The 23373-nt window shown below is 31.4% G+C and overlaps 1 protein-coding gene and 1 long non-coding RNA gene across 2 annotated transcripts in view; one reads left to right on the forward strand and one right to left on the reverse strand.

The window, feature by feature from the left end:
- The window catches only part of LOC106123534 (uncharacterized), a 147807-nt gene that overhangs the window by 82331 nt on the left and 42103 nt on the right, over nt 1-23373 (reverse strand). The window lies entirely within an intron of this gene.
- LOC106123533 (Carbonic anhydrase-related protein B) lies at nt 3329-22580 on the forward strand. Its single transcript, XM_013319926.1, has 11 exons — nt 3329-3485; nt 7753-7998; nt 13249-13299; nt 15148-15284; nt 15821-16012; nt 17328-17423; nt 18417-18483; nt 18867-19021; nt 21169-21300; nt 22302-22350; nt 22425-22580. The coding sequence occupies exons 2-11, from the start codon at nt 7935-7937 to the stop codon at nt 22445-22447; spliced, it is 966 nt and encodes a 321-aa protein (XP_013175380.1). The 5' UTR covers nt 3329-3485; nt 7753-7934; the 3' UTR covers nt 22448-22580.

Consider the following 23373-nt stretch of genomic DNA (forward strand, 5'->3'; position numbering starts at 1 on the left):
ATGAATATTTTTGTTAATATTTTCAATCATTCGTTACGTAATTCAACAAAGCTCATATTCTTAACATATTTTGTCCATGACGATAATAAGGTCAGTGTCGTAAGAGGCCCTCTGTAGGCACGACTGATGGTGAAACTACGAAGTTACTACAATGCTACGAAAAATTACATTGCTACGAAATGGCTAGGAACAATGTTCGAAACTACGAAATGCTACGAAAAAATACGAAGAAGCTACAAGGCTACGAACTCGAGGAACTACGAATCGAATGACAGCGCACTTATTTAAATCGAGCAACAATCAAGTTGTTTAGTGCTGTCATAGTTCAATTTCCATTATGCGAGAAATACCCTTTTTCTAATCGGATAAAAACAATATTTTAACAGTCAAAAATATTTACTCATCTGATTTTACTTACAAAGTTAAATTAAACGTCTATTTAACTGACTACCGACAATAGCTGCGACTTCATCACCCCCTTGTGATTGACTTGAGGAAATTGTATTCTTAAATAATACTATTGTGTTTAGGTATTGGAAGTATTCAAAAATTTTAAAGTATACCTGTATTATGTAGATAATTACAAATGTAAACAAATATTATATAACAGATTATTTTCAATTTCACACATAACATACTACATTTTACAAACCGTATTCAATATATTACATGCTTTAGAGAACACAATTCATCCAGATTCCACTTTTCTAATAAAATGCCACAACAGGTGATTTTTTATTAAAAACTTTTTACGAAGATGCAACAAGAATTCTGCTTTAGATAAAATGTTGCTTTAGTGTTCTGCTATTGTGAAATATGTCAAGAAAATAATGGCGTGCAAGTTTCGTAAAAGCGGCAAACGTTTAGAGAGATAATGTCGGGAAATGTTGAAAATACATGTTATATGTATTGTGTGTCGAAATTATATTTGATTTATTTATTAGCGTAGATCAATATGGTTTTAACATAAAAAAAAAACACGTATATTTACCTACTAGCGACTCCCTTCAAAGTACTTATCCTTTAAATCTATAAGCAAATGAAGTGGATGTAATACATTGTAGTAGTGTCCTTTTATTATCATCAATATACTTAATTATTTCATATTTTTCCTTTTTAATTAAAAACAATATTATAAAGTCTAATGAAATTAATATATCTTGTCACAAGAATAGACGTATTAATTCTATTTCGCACAGGAGTGCTTTAAAATAAATTCGCTTTCTTACACTGGAAGAAATTCCCCGTGAAATTAACTTCAGGATTCAGTTCACACTGGACACCTCTCAGGTAGAGAAGACAAACGGCCGCAAAGGCAATAATTTCAAAGTGGAACTAGTTACGTGAATGGATGGATACTCTTGTGGTTTTTAAAAAAGAAAAAAAAAGGAAACCGTTATTAGAAAATTTTTATTATAAAAATATTATAGTTATTATACTCCACGTTCTTACTTGAGATGATATCTTATTTTGTTAAAAGTAATTATTACTGAAAATCATTTCATTAAAACGTTATGAATTTTGATCGGTAGACCAAAGTACAAAAACACAACTGCACTTAGCCGTACTGATGACTGGTTAAAACAACCGAAGTAAATAAACACATTAAATATCTGACTCTTTAAATAATTTGTACAATAGAATAACATAATTTGTGAATACATTTTAGATTTATAAAATTTTATAGAGGTGTTGTACATAGGTTTTGTTAATCATTTCTTCCACAAAATTATTCATACATCAATCTGGAAGAAAATGAGAGGAAAATGAGTGCGTGACTCGAGCGGTAACACCTTGTTCCTCCGCTGGATACTTAAGGTTGTCGGCAAGCGTCCATAAAAAAGACAATTTCCCTTATTGCCGCAATCTGTTACACATGTTCCGCACAGGGTTATGTCTACAGCAGCCCTCATAAACGACAAAGTAAACCATAATTTATTGCTCAAATTTAGGGACAAGCAACCGAGTCATAAATTGCTTTACTATATTATTTCAGAACACATTAAAGACGATTAAGAGGAAAGTTATTACAGCTATTGACCAACGTCAAATTGCTACTAGTTTCAAATCATGTTAATAGAGGACTCTATATTATGTATTTATGAAACTTAAGCTAAACCGCCTTATTTATATTGTACTTAGAAAAACTTAGGAATTATGGACAATTCCTAGGAAATGTATATAATAATGTTTAAAAGCTTATTTAAAGAAGTTACCTAGGCATTGTATAGAATGACAGATTATATACATTCATATCTGTTAACATATACCTTACGACTGTTAATTCTTTTAAAGATAACAGGACTAAAGTTATTGCATTCGTTCTTAGTATGGCTAAATAAATTTTTGTTTAATGTAAAATTTTGTCTGTTAAGTGAAATTTTTAAGAGACGTTTATTTCAAAGGTTTTAAATTATCAGCTACAAATGATTTTGTTTTAACATTAGAAAGATAACATTTATACTACTGGAAAATAAAGCAAACATGTGTAATAAATATACAATGTAAAAAATATAAATGTTTTACGTAGAAAAATATTGGTAAAACTTTTAAAAGTCTGAAACATAGCTCCTGTTTTATTCATGGTCTGACATGTGGCGTTTTCTTCGTTCTACACAGGCTTTCTTCTTTAACAAAATAAACTACATTTCGCTTTGAGTTCGGTCCTTTGAGAGACTGCATCACATGTTTTATGAATGAGTTTCTATGCAGTTACGTTTAATAAGTGTTTTATTTCTTTTGGTGTGCGTATCCACAGCTTTAAATTGAACAATATTTGTGAGTAAAAGAAAAATTCCAAAGCGATGAGCTTTGAAAATGCGTTTTTTTATTCTGTCTTACACTTATTCTTAAAGCGAATTTAAGATCATCCCCACTACAAAATTTGTGTAGGCCGTACCCTTAGCTACTTGAACCTATATTTATCTCCTTCTAACACAGAAAAACTCAAGCCAGTTTTCAGTTTAAGTACACCATCGTAGCGTCAACTTACTTTCAATTTTAAACCGTATTCCCTCGTAAAAAGATACAAAATTAGAAGAAGTTTTAATCAACTTACATCCTTTTTGCATCATATCGGAATACCTTAGGATAACTTCCATTTAGGAAAGTAGTAAATACAATTGTTTTCAATGCAAAACACACCTTACAGAACCTAATCGTAAAGTTGTCATTGCAAAATCAACATCTTGGTACATTAACAATTTATGTGCAACAATGCGTGGGAAACTTGAAAGGTAGGCTGGTGGAAATACGTTGAATACGGTATCCAGTATAACATGCCTTCAGTTGCTTCGCGCATTCGCTTGCGAGTGGACTACACGTTGAACTCTGTCGTGTGCTACGTGGCGGGAACTTTTTGCGTTGTCGTAACCAAACACGTCGCCTTAACTTAAGTTAAAGTAACTGGTGATTTATTGTAAAGAACTATAGTTTTAGTGTTAACATCAATTATCATCGGCGTATTCTCAACAACTTTAAAACTGGTACGTGCAATTTAATTTTTATTATTGTTTTTAATGAATTAATTTAAAATTTCAAAAAGACATTATAATGGGCCAAAAGTATTGATAAGTTAACTGTACGTTAACTTTTTTCGAAGGCAGAAAAAAGAAATATGATAATAACTGAGTGAAAAAATAACTAAATAGTTACTAAGTAATCTAGTACGTATAATACGTTCTAAATAATTTATTGTGGAACTATGTTATATTGCGGTCTCCTTAATCACTACAATTACTATTGTATCTACTAAATTAGGATCCTAACTTTAACGAACAAGCGTAAATTATTTCTAAGTTAAGTGCTAAGTGTACTAATTGTTTAAAAATAAACTAGACGCAATGGAGATCGCAACGACAATCTGAATTATATATTATATTTTAAACAATCTTATAAAATAACCTTAAAAAAGTAGGCTTGTGATTTACATAAATTAAGGGAACATAAATGCATACATATATATTTTTTTTTAGATATAGATTAATGTAAATTATTTTATACTTTTTATAACTTACAGTTTATATTTAGCATCGGACAGGTAACTAATAATTACAATCATTCATAATTATACATTTTAGACCACGTCTATTTAGTTTTTTTTTTTGATACTTAACTAAAATTGCAAAAATAGTTTCTTTATATCTTATTCTGTTTATGTAACAAATATAGCAAAAAACTTTTACTGAAATTGCAGAAATACATAGAATAAAGTAAGAATTTGTCTGATAAAGTAAGTTAAGAAATTATACACTTCACTATTTTACGAAATTGGATATTTACATCATTCAAATAAATATTTATTATTCAAAATTGCATAAACACAGAATATCAGCATGATTTGTCAAGAATCTTATATATAAAATCCTCGTGTCACAATTTCGTTCCCATAATCCTACGAAACGGCTTGACCGATTCTCATGAAATTTTGTGAGCATATTGAGTAGGTCTGAGAATCGGCCAACATCTACTTTTCATACCCCTTAATGATAAAGGTAGTCCCACCCCTAAAATTTTATTTTTAATTTTTTGGACAAACACGCGGACGGAGTCACGGGCGGCAGCTAGCCTAAGTATAAAATTAATACAGTAATTAAAAAGCGCAAATATAATAGATGCGTGCAAAATGTAATTTAATAATCTCTGTCTATCCCTCTGGTTTATAGAGGTGTTAATTCTCATTAGTTTCTTCGTAAAATGTGAAGTTACTTTAATTTAATAATTCTCAAAACCGTCTATAACGAGAATGTAAAAAAATCGAAGAAATTTATTCAAACGAATTAAAATAATAACTCACAAAGTGATAAGTGCCTCGAAATTTCCAATGGAAACATTATTTCGGACAAAATGAAAATACCAAGCGATGCATTTGGAATCGCGAGCTCCGGGCGGAGGCTTTAATTCCCTTGACTGTTGCGAATCGGCGCATGTTTTTTCATTAAAACGCATTCAATACGACGACGACGTGGCTTTGAAAAAGCAGACCTTTTCAAAATATTTCCCTGACATACCCGACGCGGATTCCGTTCCATTCATTTTTTTTAAATAAAGCTATTGACGTATTCCATTGCTATCGGAAACGAGATATTATGATTTTCCGTAATGCTTAATGAAAATTATTCCAAGAGGTTTTGTTTGCGTTTGTGTTCGCAGTATTCGTGTATATTTAACAATGCGGCTTGGTCGAAAGCGAGTGCCGGCTCTGTGCTGCTGTATTTCCTAGGCGCTGCACAGTTTACTCTTCAAAATAAGAAATTCTGCTTTAAGCATTTTAATGAGAATATAAGTTTCATGAGGAATTTTCAATATCCATTTTACAGTAAAATGTTTAATTACACATTCTTTTTTGAACAATTTCGGTACATAACAGAATCATAAGTAAACAACGATTAATATGTTATTAATAATAAATATAGAGTCATAAACAGATTAAGACAAATACCAATTAAAGCAAAATGTTAACATACAAATCCAATCAGCCCAATTCCTGAACAATTAATTTTAAGCAATTTAAAAATGTTCCATCCTTCACTTAATGCCGATTTAATCAGCCACCTAAGTGAATATAATAAAGTTGATGTCAAGGAATTTACCGTATCTGGGTATTGAACAACAGCAAGGTGCGTTAATTAGAATCGCTGGTTGACGGGCGACGTTGTAGCGGTTTAGTTGCGGTTGCGCTGACACCCTCACCTCTCCATTAGAACGGCATGTAGCAGGGTTAACGACCAGTTTGCGTGTTACCGCACTACTTCACGCTTATTTATACGATGAGGCGAACAAACCTGGGACCCGACATTCAAGTGTTATAGAACACGCCGCTACCTATCAAATTTACATTATCAGCAAGTTTGTGAAGGCAAGCAGGACCCTCGGGTTATCGCCGTCGATAAATATTAGCGGAGATGTTCATGACGATACATGATTTAAGGTTTACTACATTTGAAACATATAGCTGGCGTACCGACAGCTTTAAAATATTCCGTGCCTATATATATTTTAAATTAATTTTCTTACTATCTTAAGATAAAAAATGTATCTGCAATCCGTTATTCCCTATATTACTTCCAGAAAACTACCTGCTTAGTATTGAAAACGATACAATATATTTTTTTATTTTATGAAGATTAAGAAGACAATCATACATTTCTATTAAAAGTATTCTTGGGAAATAACAAATTACCATGTTAGCCATACGTTTATAACTTAGTATTCTATAGTTATTTTATAATTCAAATAATATTCCTACTTACTATAAAAAGAACTATGTTTAAAATCAATGAATAAAATGTTTTAAATCCTCTTTTGTTTGGTAAACAGAAGCGAACGAATTTAAACAAAAAAACAGTAAATTTGAACAGCGAACGTTCCATTACGTCGTGTATTTTATAATTTAAAAAAAAAAGTAGGACAAAAATATAGCGATGGAATACCTAGTTTTTTCCTAGGAATAATGTAAAAAAATAGGATCAATTAACGGTGAGATTACAACATAAATTAGGTCAATAGTTATTCAAATACTAATTTTAAAAAAATAACGGTTCATATTCTCAGCTTTGTAACAATTTTTTTATTTAAATGTATTACTAGAAAAAAGTGTATCATAACATGTTTAGCTTCTTTTAGACTGATATTTCATACTTATAAACGTTTAAAAGTTCAGTAATAACTCATGTTGTGTTATATTTACAATACCATACGACAAACAGATCTTGATTGATCTTAAATTGGGTATAATAAGAATAATTTTTCTTCTTTAAATTAATTAAAGACTCTTTTGTAACAACTTTACCGTTTAATTTTTTTACAAAATCATAAAGTTTTTGTCTATAAAAGGATAAAATACACTTAACATATATATGAAGTGTAATGTACTTATTACTAGATGTCACTCCTGACTCCATCTTAACTTAATAAGTAGCCAAAAATAGGGAGTCGAAAAAACTTAATAAGTAGACTAGACTATGTTCTTCATTTATATTAAATTTCATTGAGATCCGTTGAGCGGTTTTCTAACTTTCTAATAAATATCCATCCATTCATCTATCCATCCACTGAAACAATTGCATTTATAATATTAATAAGATGTTAGCAACATTTTTTAGAAGATATATTGCTCTTATAAATTGCACTCCAAATTTGTTCATATAATTTGTATCGATTAAAACACATCTGTCAGTTGTTCAGTATAATATGTACTAGGACAATATAGTATAATTATATTACCACATAATTTAACTGTAATTGCATATGTCGGATGGGTGACTAATTACTGTACATAACTCCACGTACAATATCTAACTCAATGTTCGATGAAATTGCAGTTATTTTATAGAAAACTTATGTATCGTATTAATTAGAGATTTAACATAGAACTACACATATTTTATTATTATTTAAAATAAATTTAATAGCATAAGTGTACACATTTAATTAATTTATAAAAAATATAAGTCCAGAATATTCCTGCGGAATGTACACTGGCGAACAAAGGCGCTTTAAAGTGAACGCAGTCGCATCCATTGGGAAATCTTGCACAAATCTTAGAACACACTTATGTAATGCAGTATACTTGACAATACACATACAAAAGCTAATAAAAGATTGATAATGTAGTTGCAAAATACAGAAAAATAGTATAAAATAGTATTAAAATATTGTAACAAAATAAAACATTTATTTTGAATACTATAAAACTGTAAAAGCTTAATATGTGATAAAAAAATATTTTAACTTGCCTTCTTTTTGTTTCAGGTTACAATAACTTTAACATTACTTAAACAATCATCGAAATCGAATCGAAGAAAAAAGAAGAAAATGGCCGACTTAATTTTGAATTATCAGTGATTTTTGACATACAAATTAAAATACTATGTAGCTTGTAAATGCAACAAAAATGTCCAATGTCGGATATGAGAGATAAAGTTTCGTAGACAATGCATAGCTACCTTGAAGCGGTTATTATTACTACCTTAATACAGATTTTACTTTCCTTCTCAGGTAAGACCGTATATTATTATGCACTAATAAGCAGATGACATTTTAGACTAGTAAAGGAACACAATTTATAGATGTGTGAAAGAGGGTACGTTTCAGATATAAATTCAGATATTATGATGGTTGTGGAAAATGTATGGAAGAGTATACCGAACCTACGTAGGCAAAGGTATGATGATTATAACGTACAAAATAACATAATATCGTTGACATAATGGTTTTAAGCTTTGAATAAACAATGTAAGATTCGTTTCTAGTACTCGTTAATATGTTGGAACTTCAAATAACACCAATTGTTAGTACGTTTCTTTGTAATAAGACAGTACGGAAAGTAAGCGATGAAACTGTCGGCGGAAGCAGCTGTGTCGTTCGCGTGCTGTTTACCAATTTATCACTAAGCTGATTATATATAGGCTCTTTCTTGTGACGTGCTTTATGACCTTGTTTACTCTCCTTCCATTGTTTTATACTACTTTATTTGCACACCTTTTAAATCAAAGACAACGCCGCGGAAATTCCTTGCGTCAACATCGCTAACAAAGTTATTTCTTTACAAACTTTTCCTGTTTCTATGATACACGATGTCAACTTAATCGAAAAGAATCATACAGCTTTCCTTTTTATCAGTTTTTTTTTTAGAAATCATCTAAAGGATTAAAGATGTTTAGTAAGCAGTTAGCCATTAGTTATTAACTTTATAAAGGTTTGGAAGTAAAATTCAACTAAAAAATAATCTTTGCCATTAACTAAAACAATAGTTTCTAAATTAAATTTAATCTTATGTATGTGTTTTTCAATATGGTTTACAAATATTTTAAAGATAAGTGTATCCCAATAACAATGACGACGTAATTGAAATTCCAAAGAAAAATGATTACAGAGAGAGTAGCGGGCGAATTAGAAAACTAGAATATAAGCAATGCGCACAAAGTTGAAAAACAAATTGCATAAAAGTAAACAGTAGTCACAAAAGGCGCACCGCAAATTGTGTTTTCAGTGGTGTGTTGCGAGCTCGGCGTAGTACGGAGCGACGGGCACAGGTGGCGCGGCCGGCCTTAAGCTCAAGCGAGCCGCCGCCAAATCCGCATACGACTTTAATTTAACTTCGCCCTGTGTATATTGTCTCCGCACTAAAATTTGAATTATAATTTGAACGAAATAATATTCCTTGCACAGATTTTTACATGAAAAATTCTATTACAAGAAAGTTTCACTGCCGTTACACAAAGAGCTTCATTAAAAATATAAGTTTCAACATTGTAAAACTTTTCTTAAAACAAAGAATTTACTGATATCTATATCTAAAATCATTTGGCTTAAATCTACTTACTTATTACAGCAGTACAAGGCAATACAAATGTAGCAGCGTATCTATTTATTTTTAAAGTTAAACTAGAAATATTTTGTAACATAGAATTGGAATTCAAATGTTTATCTCCTTCCAAAATATAAGCTCAAATTGTAAAAATTTGAAAACACTGTAAAGATTACATTCAATTTCATAAAGACAAAGGAAAATCCATTAGCATCATCGCAACAACAAATACTTGGAGGCGAGCAAATGCAATATTGTAAAATTTGCATAGGTAGGAGTTCACCGGCGCCGCTCGCCGCCCGGTGCGCTCTACGGCATGAATACCTAACACACTTACATCAATATACGGCCCCAAAATATTGTTCTCATAAGCGCACAACCACATTCACTTCCATTTTTGTTACCAAGAATAAAAAATACACTACTATAGTTCTAAAATTATAACGAGACACTAAAATATATCTTAGGGAGTTATAAGTCCCAGTTGCTTTGGAGATCCCGGGAATCTATTGAACTGCATTAGACCACCAAGAGGTTTTTAGTGTCATATACTATCTGTCCCTCAGAAGACTATTTTTTGACAATTTCCCCCTGATACCAAAAAAGATAGAAATTCGTCATTATCCTAATTTACCTTACTGGGATTTCAATACTATTGTTTAACTAAACAATCATTAGTGGACAGTTTGCAGGACACTCATTTACAGGACCTCAAACTTATTATTAAGATAGACATTTAAACTTAAAACACTGGTAGAAAAAGGTACAGAATATACGCCTCGGTTAAGATTACATGATGCGGGCGTTGAGAGACGATTGCTCTGCAGTCTTGCACTTGCCACGCAAAGGATGCCCAATGCACCGTGAAATTGCCTATTTTCCGCGTGATTTTATTTATTCATTTCATACATCAATGACATTACCATTCCTTTGTTAAACTCGTCTCGTATTGAACCTTTAAAATCAGACGATGTCTGCTGCCGCATCTCTTTTACTGTAGTTTCTTAATTAAAATAAAAGTTATTTTATATTCTTAAAATTTCGCAAACTTAAACTATGAATTTCAAATGTGTGAACTTAAACGTGTACCAGATACTTCAACTAGTCTGAGTTCAGTTATGTCAATCAAAATTCAACGGTATCGCGCTTAACTTAAAGTTTAATTTAGAACATCAACGTAGATGGAGATGTATCTTTTGCCATACACAAAACGGAAACTGATTCATTTCCGATGCATGGTTGAAGCTCTTTGTAGAGTCGTCCGCTGCGAATTGCCCACGTTTTCAACATTTGATTCCGACATCAATATACCTTTGATATATTGTTTTATTATTTATACTTCGACTATACAAATATTAACAATCAAAGTGCCTTCAGTAACTTGATTTTGAATTCATTACTGTAGTTCTTTGAAAATCTTAGATTTGTAATATTATAACTTTACTTTCCCAAGGCAAGCGGTGTCTTTTAAAGTCAGTGTAGAGTTAAGAGTGAACCAGATGCTGACTGGCAGCGAGCGAGCACTTGCGTCACGTAGAAATGCCGTCTGCAAAATGCAACAATGCATAAGAATTCAATCTTATATTTCAGTATGCATGCCGCTATAAGCAACAAAAGATTCAACAACACAGATGACTACAAAACTATTTGAGACACATGGAACATGCCTCAACCAAAATTATATGGAAAATAATTTATTTCTTTATAAGTACTAGGTTTTTTTAAGTAGTGATCAGTTCCCTTGCATTGGGTGAAGTATCACGAGAATCCTTCTCTTAAGATTTATTAACGATTTGTTACACAGCAACAAATTAATCAAAATTCACAACATTCAATTGTAAATAAAATAAAGCCAGTCCGGTCAAGCGCTTACCATCTGTGTCACCGTTCTTGATGTAAAAATAATAATATTTAATTATAGCAACTAAATATAAGCATGTTAAAACTATAATGAACTGAAATATTTGATATAATGATGAACTCATAGTCTCAGGTGCTGTAACATCGGTAAAGTTGCTTTAAGCTACACTAAATTCTACCTAACATACTGTCCGGAGTCTCGTAAGCTTAGTTAATGTTACATCGTATCATTATTTTATATAAATTATGTTGTATCGCATCATTATAGAGTTAGTCAATTAAATTAAATAATCTAAATTGAAAGATTTGATTATTTGCATTGAATAGGCATCAAAACTATTGAACCGATTTATAAAATCTTACACTGTTTGGGAACGTACGATATGTATTTAAACTCTACTTAAGATTTTTTAATTCCACGCTGATCAAGTTGCGGGCAAATGCTTGTATGAAATGAATTTAATATGGTTATTTGTGATTTGATTTTTTTTATCGTCACATACATTCCAACAACTGATTTGCTTTTTAAATTAATTTAGTAGTCTTAAGTTTTAGACAAAAACTATCATCGTATAATAACATTGTAGAAGTCGTATACATTGTGTAAAGCTGTCTGCCAACGAAATGGTATACTCCGAATAGAAGGGTATTACAGTAGGTGGAAGTTTGTTGAGTAGCATTAAGAGATTAAAAGTCGACAGCTCAGTCGGCCTGTATTGAGTCAGGACCGGCAACGATCTCACTGCGACACACATTTGCGATGCAAGCGGCGCGTCCGTGGCGAACTTCGCCCAGCGAATGCAAAAATTTAAATTAAAAACATAAATCAGCAACGTATCGAGTAAGTTTCGAGATTGGTATACATTTCAACTGTACATTTCTGAATATGTATTAGTGTTGCTGTTTTTTTTTTCAATTTCGTGTTATCGAATGTATTGATTGATTTTAACAATGGAAATAAATCGTAAAATATGTAAACTTACAGAAGTAACCATAAAATACAGACACTGATAAAAACTGCTACTAGCTTCTAGTCTCTTTAGCTCACACAAATTAGCAGTTAGTACTACGCTAAATACTTAGTACTTATTCTATGTTAAATACTCATATAAAAAGAATTTACGTCATGCGATTGTAGCTATAAATTTGAATCATTCAAGATTGAATTTGTTTCACAGTCCAATAACAAACTTTACTTCATAGGATCATTTCTATAGTAAGTTCTTTACGAGACGGTCCAATAACGACTTAGGTATTTATATCTCTGATCAATCTTTAAAAGGACTATAGATCTTGTCACGATTGACTAAAAATTTTCAAAAAAAATGAGATTTTTTTTTGGTGGATCTTTTATGTTAAGTTAATTTTAATTTTAATTGCGTAGTTATAAGGACCTTTTACAGGTAAAATTTCACAATTATAAAATATTTATTTACCGGCATTCCTTAAAAGAGTGGAATATCTTATGACAAGAAAATTTACTTCATAAATAATTAAGGAGTAAGAATTTGCTTCGGCGAGTATTTTCGAATTAATTGCTCCAAAATATTATGGGTATCATAATTTCATAATCTTAATTAAGAGTACTTTAGGAAGGTCTAATAAGAAAATTTAATCTCACGCAAATCTGTTACGGTCGTGGTTAACCTTTAATTTTATTTGTCAAAGATTATAAAGGAGACTAAGTAAAAACTACAAAAAAAATGAATAAGCGGTTCATACGTGGGGAAAAATATCGTTAGACAGTAATAATGAATATCTAAGTAATTTAAATTTACATTTATTCAAATAATTACAATCTACTAATTAGTCAATAGACATCTCTTCGTCTCATTTGCGTTCCGTAAATTAAGAAACTTTATCTGAACCCAGCGTAAACTAAATTTATTATTTGTTAATATTGGACAATATAATTTTATGTAAAGTAAAACAATAGTTAGGTACTTATATTTATATATAAAAGTATTATATCATTAATTCATGTTATGTATTATGTACTCGTAACTTGAGATTCACGGCGGCATATTTTGGTCCTAATAACAATTGTGCAGACTTAATTAGATGGAATTTGATTGCAGCCGTGAGCGGCGTCAGCTGGGAGGAATGGTGGACCTACGACGGGATTTCAGGTGAGTACTCGACTCGTATTTACACAATAGTGCAAATTGTTAAATATTATAGAATAACAGAAAATTACAATTACCAAAAAATCTTGCCATAACAAAACTATTTTAATGCGTTGTGTGTGTTTTGACCTGGAGTTTTTGGTACAAAGCATTGGAATCGGAGGTTATTGACCTATCTCAATCCCTCCGTGAATATTCTGATTGTGAGTAGTATCAATTTCTCTGCGCCGATAACATTTTGACGGTTTACGTGACATGAAATTTATACGGGCGATTTATCTTGCATTCATATTGCGTTTCGCACAAGTTCGTGAGGTGTGTTATCGTATTAAATTGTCTTTCCTATGTTGGAAATTGGACTTGTTCCAACGTAGATTATATTATGGAATACTTATAAAATAATATTATAACGAATAAAGTATTTTACTGAATATCTGAATATTTGTTTTTAAATCGCAATTTTAAATATTTTATGTTGTTCATTTTTAAATTACGTAACTTAGAAGCATTAGTGCGATTAAATATTATGTACGCAATTAAATACGCTATAGTAATTTCTATAATGTATGAATATAATACATAAGATTTCTTCGATTACAGATTTCTAGTTATTGTATTCAAATCACTAAAGTACAAAATGGCATATAGCTGTACCTCAATTATGCCATTTTGAAAAAACGGAAGTTCATATAGGTTACTAGATGTTGCCCGCGACTCCGTCTACGCGGGATTACAAAATAGATAGTAGCCGATTCTCAGACATACAGAATCTGCTCACAAAATTTCAAGAGAATCGGTGAAGCCGTTTCGGAGGATTATGGGAACGAAAATTGTGACACGAGAATTTTATATATAAGATATACCTACAAATGCATGTTAAACATATGAAGTTCTAATAGTTTATACAGAAAGCAATACACGTTGCAGTAAAAGTTTTCCGGTTTAACTCTAATGTTAGCCTTATTATTAGTTTGGGTACGAAAAGTTAGCATTGTGTACCTAACTCACGTCTAACTGGTTGCGAAAAAGTTGCAAAAGTTATGTATTGTGACCGAATGTCTAAATCACTAATGATTTCAACACTTTCTTTTTTGTTTTTTACGAAATAAAAGCATAAAACATAGTAAAAAACATGCAAACCGGTGGCGGCACTGGACGAACATACGTGAGTGTTTTTAGCCGTTTTTTATATAAGTTTATGATAATGTCTCACTACTCAAAAAGTTTGAAAAAATGAATAGTTAAAAATAATTAAATAACAAACATTTTCTCAAATAGATTATGATATATACCTAGTAATGATGATGGTATCCGTACGTAGGCATACTTAGAGACAATATTACTGGCCACATAAAAAAAAATAAGTGTAGTAGACGCAAATTACCAAAAAACAATAATAGAATTGTCTAAAGCAACGTTCACTTAGCGCGTGGCCATTAAGAAGGCGGGACGGTAACCGCAGCGCTGGCTTACTCATGCAATTTTCAAGGTCATAAATAATAAAACCATGAACGCGATCCAAAGTACTTTGGCTACTTTTACGCCGCAGTTTTCTGCCATATTGAAATACCTTGCAGACGCTAATGCCTTTACTGCCTTCGCTGCACTACCACTGATTGTGCCAAGTTATTCTTTATTAAAAAGGTTAAAAAAGGTAAAACTTACGGTTTGCCTTTTTTAACACACACACACACACACAGGGATACAATAATGAGCAATCATTATTACATCCCTGTATACTGGTTCAAGACACATAACTTAATCAGTGGATTTAGATGACATTTTGTTCATCATTTCGTATTTAAATAACCTTATATTTAAGAATAATTTAAATCATAAATTAACTTTTAGGACCAGCTTTCTGGGGCTTGATCAACCCGGAATGGTCGTTGTGCAACAAAGGCCGCCGCCAGTCCCCCGTGAACCTCGAGCCGGAAAAGTTACTCTTCGACCCCAACCTTCGCTTTTTACACATAGATAAACACAGGGTAAGTATAAGTTATTTCCACGTGTTTAAGGACTGAGAATCAAATAAATATTGGCATTAATGACACACGGATAGAACAAATTTTTTTTAGTAAGATTTATTCTTGAACTTGTGCAGTAGATGAAATCACCGAATAAATCCTCCCAAAAGAACTTCTTATATTAGCATTCTATTATTCGTATTGACAATATTTTTACTTTGTGTAAAACTAGGGGTCGCGCGCGACGCCGTCTGCGCGGAAATAAAATAAAAATCCTATGTACCAGTGTGTTCTTCCAGTCTGTTTTCTATATTTACACCAAATTTCATCAAAATCTATTCAGCCGATCTAGAAATCTTCAAAAAACTTCCATTCATTAGTAAGATTAGTGAGAAGTAAACTCCTATTGTAATAAAAAATAATAGCTTCATAATCCTTTAAATTATAGCAATACATTCTTTATTACTATGGATATGTACATTCAAATAAAACTATAATATTTTATTAAACGCAAAAATGAATAGAGAATGGTATAAACAAACCAAAACTGTCGATAGATAAACGGGCTCATAAGCAATACGGGCCACTCGGTGATATTCACTGTGGAGAACGAGACGCGGCATCACATAAACATCACGGGCGGTCCGCTTTCCTACAAGTATCAATTTCACGAGATACATATTCATTATGGACTTCACGATCAATTCGGATCCGAGCATGCCATCAATGGATATTCATTTCCCGCCGAGGTGAGTGCCGATATCATATTTTCTGTTTTTTTCTTATTACCGCTTTATACACGTTCGTAGAAAAACATTTATTATATTTTATTGTTTATTGGTAAATTAAATTAGAAGCAATAAGTACTCAGTTATAAGTTAAATATCTCTTTACGATATTGTTCGAACTTTGTCTAATTTTGTATTACTTTTTTAAAATAATGTTATGTCTTAGACAGTCTGTTTAAATCGCTTAATATAATTAATATATAGATTAGATTTTTCTGTCGAATTAGTGACAACAGATTAATATAATTGTAGCAAGTTTAAACAGAAGCGCCAACACTAAACGGTATTGAGCGCAGAATAATCCATTGTTGTAGTTCCGCCGAAGTTCGTTCAGTAAACAGAGAGACAGACGGCACTAATTGATTGCAGACACTTTCTAATACAAACATTTCAGGTGATATTAATTGTAACTACATACCAATTAAACCACAAAAGCAGTACAACAGCATATCGTCTGTTGTTAGTAACAATGGAAACATTTTGTTTACAATTATCTGTCATTATGGAAATAATAAAGAATTATTTATTGACGATTGGATAAAGTTAAATATTAATAGTGGGCCTGTAAGCTACATATGGTACTTTGGAGAGTTAAATGATAATGAATTTAAATATTAACTTAAATAAAATAAATATTATAGTAGCTTAAATTGTATGAATATTTTTTTTTATTTATGCAAATTATAATTAGTATACTTAATAAAAAAATATTGATTACAACCGATGTTAAAATGATTACATGACATACTTTTTTCCTTTTCCAAATAATAAGACGTAGCAGAGATTTCTTGCGTGAGTTTATCAAAAGAATTCGTAACATATGTTTTGTTCACGCATCGCCCAGTCGCGCCGCACTTTCCTCTCGGAGACGTTCAAATCCCAAATGTAATCCCGAGGAACGGCTGCGAGCCAACTCAAGCATGCCTCCTGTTTATTTATGTGACAAATTCTTACGCAAACGCGTTAAATCTAAAATCATGTGCTTATCCTCCCGTGTATCCGATTTTATTCGTCTGTTTTATCTCTGATTTTTTTTTAGTTTTTGTATGAATGCATATTTTAACTTCGCAATGTTTTTACATTCATTTAAATTGCGTCTTTGAAGTTATTAATCAAGTTATGAGAATATGACAAGCCTCTTGTACATATTTCGACAGTAAATTTATATCTCTGGTTCGTTTTCCTTTAAAATTATTGTTTTCACTTTATCTTTTGTAAAATTAAGTTATTTTTTTATTTAAATTGTTAAAATACTTAATAACTTATCTGATTACAGATACAAATCTTCGGTTTCAACTCGCAGCTTTACTCAAACTTTTCGGAAGCTTTACATAAAGCTCAAGGAATTGTATCAATATCATTGCTGTTGCAAGTCAGTAACATTTTATTTTTATTTTAAATACGCTTCTAAATAAAAAAGGTTTATAGACATTCTTATTAAATCAAGATTTTTTTTTTAATTTGCGAGGAACATTTTATTTCATAATTAAAGCTTTTATTAAACAAACTTTAATTATGAACCGTCACACTTGAGTTATTAAATCCCAACTATTGCTCAGATTTAGTGAAATAAATTTAAACTGAGGACTGGTTAAGTAACTTGTCTATGAGACAGTAACCTAGGGTTTCTGAGACCAAAATTCCGTTTAAAACATATTGTTACGTCTGTGTTGTTAAAGACTATGACAGATTTTTTAATTTTGTGAAAGTGAGTTGAAACACGCAATAGAGGTTGAAAATAATTAGTGATAAAAGTGCAGGAGCGTGATTCTCGTCAAAGTTATGGATTATCGAAAAATAGAAGTGCGCTTTAACACGATCGCAGTTATCGGCGAAGCGTTATCAACAAGGCCGCACCTTTTTGTAGCTTCACCCAAACTGAAGGTAGTTAATTAAGGAAATTGGAATTTTCTGTGCGGCATTGGATGAGCTCGCGAAGCTATTAGTTCAAATTAAGAGCTGTCTGTCTAAAAATGTATTAATAAAACAGAATAAAAATTTTATATCGTCAATTATTTCGTGCATTTGATGATGATTAAAAATATCTTGGCATTTACATATAGTTTAGAAATAAAATTAAAAATTGGTAGTTCACTACTGTTCCAGATTTTATACTTTTATACGATTTCAGAAACCAGCTATTAGTTTCTCACAGTTATTAAGTCTAGTTTACACTGAGTTAACTCTATAAAGACAGCCGTTAACTTTTAACTTCAAAAGAAAAGTAATTATTCGGTCGTTTTACGACTTTCCTTAATTAAAGTTTGAGACATTATTGTATAATCGTTATCTAGTGGTAAGCTTTATAAAGTTACACTACAATTTACTTAGTTTAACTATTTCATGTTTGTAATGTTTTTTTCAGTTGGGAGACCTATCGAATCCAGAACTCAGAATATTGACGGAAGAATTAGAAAATATCAAATATGGCGGTGAGAACCAACAATTTTTTTTTACCAATATACCTAATAAATAACCAATATACTTTATTTTGCAGATAACTACATACAACTTCTTTTAAAAAAAATATTATAAAGCCGCAAACGAGTTAGCGGCCACTTGATTCGCCGAAATAGCGAACCGAACGCTGGCTATACACAAACGCGATTGCAGATGCGTTGCCTTCCTTTAATTGACGAAGGAAAGGACGCGTAGAAAAAGACTATTTCCCTTTCCTATACGTCCCCTCCTCCGTCAAATGCACTATCCCTTCCCATACTTTCTTTATGAAAAAAAGGGAAAGAGGACTAAAATCAACTAATATTGTGGAAGGAGGTTATACGTTACTTAAATTGATAGAATTTTTTAATGAAAGGTGCGGAGATGCCAGTGAACAGACTATCAGTACGAGGTCTGTTACCCGATACGGACTACTACATGACCTACGACGGGTCAACGACGGCGCCCGCCTGCTTCGAGACCGTTACCTGGATCATTATTAATAAACCAATATACATCACTAAACAACAGGTATTATAACGTCAAATTATAATTAAACATAACAACTATATTCCTACAGTTATTGAAGATAAAATTAATTTAATAAGAATAAAGAAGTTTCTATGTTATTAAGTTACAAACATCTTTTAACATTGTACAAAGATCTTGCATTCGTATTTATAGAATATTCTCATGCTTGTGATCCCCTTGCGACTTTGTGTGGACTTCAAACAGTAAAGTAACAATTTTTATCGGTAAATGTATCTCTTAAAATAAAGTACTGTAGAAACTTTACATTTTTTGGAACACTTTATAGCTCTTAGAATATCTAAGCTTGTTTTACATAAAAATGCTTTAATAAGAAAAGGGAAAGCTGAATACAACGGCAGTTTAGAATAAAACTACATATTAAAATTGCATTGGCCTTTAAAGATACAAGACGTTCTTCAATTAAACCTAAATTAGAGAGTAGTGTAGTAGAGTCAAAGTAATAATATTATAGAAGATATATATATAATAAATACATAACATAAACAATATAAATAACACTTCAGAGAAAAGTAGTAAAAACTATAAATAAAACAACACATACGTAAGCAGAAAAGCGCACATTAACAACACACACAAAACACATCATTACGCACTATAATATATTATATATCTAAAAAATTATTATGTACCTTTCAATATACATATTTCTGTGCAAAATAGTTAAAAAAATTAAATTTTGCTTTGGTTTATAAATGTTTATAAAAGTAGAAACGAGCAGTAAGAATGAGAATATAAACGAAATAGTGCATCAAATGATTGTTATACAGTCTAGCTGTGGTCGAGGGCGCTATAATAACATTTTCATTTGCGCTCACGCTACAATAAACAACTCACGTCCCGCGCCTTTAGACAAAGACTCCGCCGTGAATTATGTACGTGTTAAAAGTAAACTGAAAGTACAGCGTTGTATGGCTGTTATTATAAATCATTGTTTATGTTTTCCGTTTGTGTTGGTGGGAAAATTAAGTGCTAGTGGAAACTGCTTGCAATCTCGCGGGGAGTTGAGTGAACGGCATGCGGTTCTTGCCTGAAGCGCGATATATTACTAATACATTCACAATTCTAATTTCTTGTTAAGATGTTTCATAACTGACTAACATATTCTACTACAAAACACTAGATTTTGTTACATTATTTTTTTTTTCTTCTTAGGTATGTCATGTAATTTATGGTCCTGAATGTGAATTGTACTCAACCTGGACCCAAGAGCCCTCGACTGTTGACCCAAGAGCTTACTAAAGAGCACTGATAAAGTTTTTTTTCTCAGTTACATTATTTATTTTAATTGTATTATTGTTTCAATAAATGTTTCTATATCCGAGAAACATTCCCCTATTATATTCAAAATAACGAATAATTAAAAACACCCATAGCAGTACACATTTGTAATACAAATCTTTACAATTAAGTAAATACAATTTCAATGCTACTATGAAACAAATTTAAATTACAAATAGCCGATAAAGTTATTTCAACTTTGATTACAAACTATAATTACAAACAAATTGTTTGATATAAAGGAAAAGCGCGAAGCGAATGAGATAGTGGGTATCGCGTGTGTCGGGAACATTAATCCCGACAGGGGGCGCTCGGCGGCGGCGCTCAGACCTTACCTGAACAACGCTCGACACTACATTAAAGGAAGAAGGAAATTTCAATTTACTTGAAATCGTTCCTGAGATTCAATGATTTACCCGCGCTTTTGGGAATAACAATAGGAAACCGATTACTTTTTTCGGGAATCGTAGTTTCGTTAACATTTACTGATCTGTATCAAATTACGGTGATTTTTTTAAAGTTTTATTAAAGTCGTTGGAATAGTTAATATAATTTAAAGTAATCAGTATTCCATATTTAGTTATAATAAGGTCGAAGATATTTGAAAATGTTTCAAAAATTAGGAAAAACTAAAAAAACAAATATTATATTATAACTTTTAGTCAATATTAGTTAGAATCATTTGGCGCAAATGACGTGCTTTCGTTATAAAGTCCAGTGTCAGAATGATTAGTGAGAGGACATAAACGTCGTCATTTTAGTAAGGCTAGTGTTGTGCCAGTACTGCGACACAGTGTCAGATTTTCTTCCTAACATAACAATCATTCTAACTAAGTATTTAACTTCAGTTACACGGACTACGTCGTCTAATGCAAGGCGACGCTCGTCATCCGAAGGCACCGCTGGGCAACAACTTCCGCCCCCCGCAACCTCTGCACCATCGAGCTGTCAGGACTAATATTGACTTCGACTTGAGCAAGGTGATACTTTGATTTAATTTATTCCAAACTAGCCCGCTGACTCCGTTCGCATGCAATTAAAAGACGCTAAATAAGTAACCTACGGGCTCTTCCAGTCTACTTTCAACATCCATGCCAAATTTCATCGAGATCCGTTAAGCCGTTCTTGAGATATACTCTAACAAACATCCATACATCTACACATTTGCATTTATAATATGAGTAAGATATGACCCTTATTACAATGTAAGAAGAAATTAATCTAAAATTATGAAATAATTGAGACAATTATTGCAATATTCTTTTAATAATAAAAAATATGCCCGAAGCGAATATTCACAACGATAAGTTGGAAAATACCAAGCGCAAGAATTATAAAAATAGAAAAATGAAGAACCTTCATCATACCTTCATCTCTTGATTACGAGCATGTAGTTTTAATATGTTTGCTCTTTATAAACCCTTGTAATTCATACTCTCAGTCAGCCTACTTGTTTTAATATTTTACTGAAAATGTTTCCAACAACCCGCCCTTCAGTAAAATTTTCATCGTAAAAAGTTCATGCAGCTCTGGTTTCAATAATTTAGAAAGTTGTTAATTACCAGCAGCCTTTCACTTCGACTGCGCGCGCTAATTTATTGCGTGCATAAGGACAGCCAACGTATGAAGGGTATTAAGGTTAAGTTGCCAACATTCGGGTAAACCGTTTTGAAATTCGAATTATATTCGTATATTCTTAATTTCCAATTAATTTAAAAATAGTTATAACTTAAAATTATTTTCTAAATTTACTTCCGTGAAAATCTACGCATACGAACTAAACTATCAAGCAGAAATTAAGAACTGTCTTATTAGCGTATGACGTCAATCTAATCAGATACATTATTACATAAAAACCCCCAAAAAGTAATAAGACTTTTTTATTATTTATCACTCATGACTCTAAATTAATATCGCCACAACAGAAACACGTATTTATACAATTGATTGATTTAAATATTTAAAAGCAATTAATTTTCAGTATCCTGGAAAAACCTGCCCTAGTATGCATCGGGATATGCATTATAAAGGTAAGAATACACAACTCTTGCTTATAACGTTGTATACATGAGTCATTGTTAATTTATGTTTTTTTTTCTTACAGCCAAAACCTGGACACAATATTGAATATGCGTATGTATTAGATAACATAGTCGTACTTGACCCGTTAGCTTTATTAAACGATATTTATGTACATTACTATGTTTAATATACATATATGTTATATGTACAGTCTTGTCGAAATTTTTTGCTTATGATAAATGGAGCTATTAAGTGTACTGTTATGTAGAAAAATGTATTATAGAAAATGTATCCTTAAATTACATATCTAAAGAATGTAATTTTTTAGTACATTATGTAATAATTTAAATTAGTAAAATAGTAAAAATGACTCTTAACACGCGGTTATATATTTTCGGATAGATTATGCGAAATAAGTCTTACTGTCGATAAGTACTTATGTACTTTAGTATAATGCTAAATAATAAAATGTAACTACATTAAATAAGATTTTTAATTTAATATATGTAAATAGGGAATACATAAGTAAATACATGTCAGCTATATATCATATTATATATTCTATATCATATCTGTAACATATCAATTAATATTGTTAACCCCCATTTGGCATTGTTATGTACTCGTATTTTCGTAAATGAATTGACATATTTTAAATGTTCAATAAATTGTTGGCAGTTATTATAAAAATTATTTAATATTCTTGAAAAAAAAAATAGTTCTTTTAGAAAGTATCCATTAGCGTCATAATTGCTGACAAGGATCCACAGCTTTAACTAATCGATAAATACAATCGCTTAAAAGTGGAATAGCATGTATATAAAGAATGTCGTTGTCGGCTTTCTGCATACTTTGTAGAATTTGGAATAGTTATTTGAATAAATGATACCTCTTGAAGTTTTTTTACTCATTTATTTCTCCCTTCATTTTCAACGTCGCTGTAAAATTATCAAATACTCAAACGTTTAAGTCAATGGAAACCATTTCGATTCTATTCACAGAGCCTTTTAGCAAAGTCACAAAGTCAGCGA

The sequence above is a fragment of the Papilio xuthus genome, unplaced genomic scaffold (genome assembly GCF_000836235.2).
Source record: "Papilio xuthus unplaced genomic scaffold, Pxut_1.1 DF826115.1, whole genome shotgun sequence".
Classification (NCBI taxonomy): Eukaryota; Metazoa; Arthropoda; class Insecta; order Lepidoptera; family Papilionidae; genus Papilio; species Papilio xuthus.